Genomic DNA, 5,169 nt, shown 5'->3' on the forward strand with positions numbered 1-5,169 from the left:
ACTCTTAACACATAGATTGACTTTGTCTGGAAGCACAACAACTAAAGATTAATCTGCAACTTGAGCTTTGTTTTGCAATTCGATTTGAGTCTTAGAAGTAGCTTCTTCTGACATACAGAAATGAAGCCCAACTTCAGCAAAAGTATTGAATATAAAGTTGTATGGCTTGACTAATAACAACCAACCAGAAACTTGCAATTACAAAGAAATAACAACTCGATATTGTTTATTATCACAAAAGACATTTTCAATATAACTCCTTGTGGTCTATATATAATTGAAGTTCACATCTAATTTACGCAATCGTTAATTAATACAAAACGGTTATAAAAAATAAACAGTTATTCAGCAATAACAATAACTAGAGGTAACAATGCTGAATTCCAACTTTCCATATTAAGAACTCTAAATTTATCCAAATTATTGGATAATTGAACAATTAAATGAACAAGAAATCGTTGATTAATTAGGTCCATTAAACCATCTTCAAATTAGCTTAACCATCAATATTTCATCCTCTTTATTAGTTACCACCATCCACCAAAAAAGTATTTAAATATTATCTCGACCCTTTTGCTCTTCAAAAAACAAAAATGTTTTTTTGGAAGAATTCTTTGTTTTTCCTTTTAATTACAAGCTAAGGATTAAAAAAATACGAAATGTCTTCGAGAGATCTGAGAAGAATTGAAGAAGGAATCGTCCCTTCGGATGATCAATTCAGGAAGAGTGCAAATAATGATGCCAGTTCCTTTTGCACCTCATCTGATGTCGTCGTAATGATTCAAAAGGTATTTGCGTTCCTGTCACAGTTCTAAACATATATATATACATATATATATATATATATACATACATACATATATATTAACTTTAAAATTTTAGACATTTTGATTCAATTGTTCGCATAACACTTACAAATCAGCAATTTTGGATAATATATAAAAAAAATTTCGAAGTTCTCGTATTTTTCGGTCTCATGTATGAACTTGTACGATAAAGGACTAAAGCCAAAAAATTCAAAATTAGTATAACAGAAACGAATTTTGTAAAATAAGTGGAACAAAATCAAGCTAGAAAAATATATATATATATGTATATTTTAATTACATACAATTTTTTTTATAATTAATTAACATAATTAGTTTAAGTAGGATAACTTTTTTATTATGTTTAAAAGTTATGGTGGTGTATAAACTTTTTTTGGTCTTTTTAAATTATAATCATTTTGTGATTGGGTAATAGTTATTCTACACTTGTAATTTATTACGATGAAGCGTATAAAATATGTGTCGGTTACTTTTTCTTTTTTCCAAAAAATAATAAATCACATGAAATTTGTTATTTCTTCAAAACCCTACTCCGTTTAACAGAAATGGTGTCGGCCGTCATTACAATATAATATGTTTGGAAAAAAAAGATAATGACGTGTACAGAAAAATAAGGTAAAAATTAATTTTTTTTGTTTATTGACTTGTCACATTTTGGGTTCGGTCAATTAAATATTCAAAGTTTGATTTTTTTTTGGTTACATTTAGTAACTTTGATTTTACCTGATACTATTTTGTTGACGTGATATAAGAAATTGTTGACGAGTGGTCATGTAAATAATTAGAACAAAATAGCTCAAAATTTAAAAAGAATGCACTAAAACCAAACTCTGAATACTTAATGGATTAAAACCCGAAATGTCACAACTTAATGGACCAAAAAGTTATATTCTCAAAAAAATAGGTTTTTTTGTAATATTATCTCACGTATTTATATTTGTTAGAAATGTATAGCCAATCCATATTTAATATGAAAAATAAATTTTGTGGTATAAAATAAAATAATTTATCATGATTTGAGTCGGATATGAGATATATCTCGTAAAATTATTCTATATTACAGTCTACAAAGAGTTTTTGCATTCATAAAATAACTTAGAAGCATGCATAATAAAATACGCACTCTCCTCTTGTACCTGATTCGGGTTTTTGACGTAAACATGTTACATATAACTTTTTTTTTTTTGTGAAAAAATAAAGTCGTGCTATTTATTTATGTGATATATATAATCAGGTGATAGCCGAGGCGATTGGAACCTACTTTTTGATCTTTATAGGGTGTGGATCAGTTGCGGTAAACAAAATCTACGGTTCAGTGACATTTCCAGGCATTTGTATCGCTTGGGGTTTGACAGTAATGATAATGGTTTATTCCGTCGGTCATATCTCTGGCGCCCATTTTAATCCAGCAGTCACCATTACTTTCGCCATTTTTCGACACTTCCCCTACAAACAGGCATGTCTCTAGCTACTGCCCTTTCGTTTTTTGAAGAATTACTTGGATACGTACATTATTGAAAACTCAAATAAAAACTTATATATTATGTGTTGGTATGTAAATAAGAAACTTGTATCTTTAGTACTGTCTACTATTTTGAATGGGGTTTTGAAATATTCATTCATTCATTTCCAAAGTTTAAAAGAAGAGAAATACCCATATTTTTTCAAGAAACATATGAGTGAATTTGAATTTTTTGGCGAGATTGAGTAAATTAACTACACTTACTCGCACTACTTTATGTGTTTAATTACGTTTTATTACATCTAGAAAATTGGGTTTGTATATTTCTGGTTCGACCCAACTTTAATCAATAATTTATACGGAAATTTACATCACGAATAGATAAACTTCATTGATTTCATTTCTCGAAATCAATTTTAGGTGCATGGAAAATATGATTTTTAAAACATATATAGTTCGAATTTTCTTATAGTCTATAGTACTGATATGTTTAATATACGAGACAAATCATTGTATTTTGAGAAACATTTATCGTACTCTCGTGAACATTGTTCATGGGAGACTTCGTCTTAAACAGAAATAGTCCAACTGATATTGTCTCGACTTTATAAATCGATATTAATGTCTCTTAACTTATTATTGTCATTTATCAAATGCAGGTGCCTCTATACATACTAGCACAGTTAACAGGATCAATTCTTGCAAGTGGGACGTTGTACCTTGTGTTGGATGTGAGGAAAGAAGCCTTCTTCGGAACAGTACCCGTCGGTTCCGGTGTACAATCTTTGGTGCTTGAGTTCATCACCTCCTTCCTCTTGATGTTTGTTATTTCTGGTGTTGCTACTGATAACAGATCGGTAGGTTTTTTCGTCTTCTAATTTGTGAAAATTTGATGCCAGTTTGATAAATTGGTTTTTCCCCATATCTAGGACCAATTTTCGTCCAAATACCGACATGAAATCTGATACGTGCCCGACCAAACTCAAAATCCAAAAAAAAAAAAAACTAAATTTGAAAAGAAAAAACCAATATATTGCATTAAAATACTTTAGAACTTTCCCTAATCTGGTACAACTAATAATCTGATGCTCATGTTTTTCTTTTGCTTATGAATGATTAATAAAAATTCTATATCGTATTTAGATCGATGGATTTGTTTCAGTTGAAGATATTTGATTTAAAAAATGATTTCAAAGTTGTATTTTAAATTATTGTAATGTTAGATGAATTTGAAATTTACCATAATAACTAATGGAAATATCTAGATTCATAGAATGAATTTAAAATTAACCATAATTTAGTTCATCTAACCATATAAGATGAAATAAAAATTACGAATTTGAAATCCATTTAAACCAAATGTACCCTAATTGTCTATACCTATATATGAGTAAATGTATTCTTACAATTTTGTTACTTGAAAAATAAAAACATGTTTTGAGTTATTGTATGCATAATTTTTAGCATTTTATTTCATTAATCTTAAAAATTTTCTTTAAACATAAAATAATAAATTAATGAAAATATAAATCAAGACGACCGAACTCGGCCGGATGTGATCCGGTTTTGCATTTGTCGGGTTAATTTTATGTCAAACTGACCTGATTAAAAAGTTGTCTCCAACATGTTTCTTTCCGATGTATCTGAAAAACTAAAATTAAATTTGAAACGTAGCTTACTTGAATCGTTTGCACCCTCAGTAACTTTTAATAAAATTCAGATTTGACTTTTGCAGATCGGAGAACTAGCAGGAATCGCTATTGGAATGACAATAGTAGTTGATGTTCTTGTTGCCGGGTAATTCCATACTCCTTCAAATTTTTAAATCTAAATCATATAATTTGACAAATGATAAAAAAAAGTAATGTACTTTGGGAAAACTTGCATGCTTTTATTCTCCGGAAATATTTCTAATCTCTAAAAATAAGAACAAACACAAAGATTTATATTCTTATTAAATTTCCACCAACAAAAAAATTTCTGCATCCCCAAACACGAATTTCGGGCCTTTTTTTCGAAAATACATTTTTGTTTCATCATATTTTAATCAAGAAAAAAGATAAACGAAGTACAAATTGGGGTACAAATATGAATTTTATTAAATAGTGTGTATATTTGGGACGCAGGCCGGTTTCCGGGGCATCAATGAACCCTGCAAGAAGTATTGGGCCTGCACTTATCATGCGAGAATTCAAGGACCTTTGGATCTATATTTTGGGCCCATTGTTGGGCACTATATCGGGCGGGTTTGCTTACAATCTAATCAGATTCACTGACAAGCCATTGAGAGAAATTACAAAGACTGGATCTTTCCTAAGCAGTGCATCCAGAAACATTGTTTAGGCCCAATTTCAAAAGCCCATTTATGTCAAATTGAGCCTAAACATTCTCTACGGAAATGTAATGTGAAATAAAATAAAATCATATATGCTTAATATTTTAAGAATAATGCAAAATGTACAACTTATATATCGTTACATCGATATTTACAACATTATATCACGAGATTTTACTGTTATATCGCGAAATTTTGTACTCAATATATAGTGAGATTTTGACAAATTGAATTTTTTGTGTTGTACAAATTAATGTACAAATATAGATGTACATGTAGCATCACTCATGTTTTAATTATGAAAATATTTTGAGGCTTTGAAGTCCGGAACTGTCCCCGAAGTTTAGTAATTGGATTGGGAATTAGCAATGAATTCTATACAAGATACCAAATCTATGAATTTTGAACGATTATTAAAATAGACTATCTCTAAAATTCGAATTCGATTCGAAATATACATTATTTTCAAAAAATACTAATTAAAGAAATTAAAAAAGAATCGACAAAAAAATTAAGTAGAACTAGACGATCTTATTTGGTCATAT

The 5,169-nt window shown here is 29.2% G+C and overlaps 1 protein-coding gene across 1 annotated transcript; it reads left to right on the top strand.

Moving 5' to 3' along the window:
• Positions 1 to 562: 562 nt before the first annotated feature.
• Positions 563 to 4,900, top strand: LOC140965113 (probable aquaporin NIP-type). The gene is made up of 5 exons (XM_073425170.1): positions 563 to 788; positions 2,062 to 2,283; positions 2,949 to 3,146; positions 4,025 to 4,086; positions 4,416 to 4,900. Exons 1-5 carry the CDS (start codon positions 660 to 662, stop codon positions 4,630 to 4,632), a joined length of 828 nt encoding a protein of 275 aa, XP_073281271.1. The 5' UTR covers positions 563 to 659; the 3' UTR covers positions 4,633 to 4,900.
• The last annotated feature ends 269 nt before the right edge of the window (positions 4,901 to 5,169 follow it).

Source organism: Primulina huaijiensis, chromosome 18 (genome assembly GCF_012295235.1).
Source record: "Primulina huaijiensis isolate GDHJ02 chromosome 18, ASM1229523v2, whole genome shotgun sequence".
NCBI classification, from domain to species: Eukaryota; Viridiplantae; Streptophyta; class Magnoliopsida; order Lamiales; family Gesneriaceae; genus Primulina; species Primulina huaijiensis.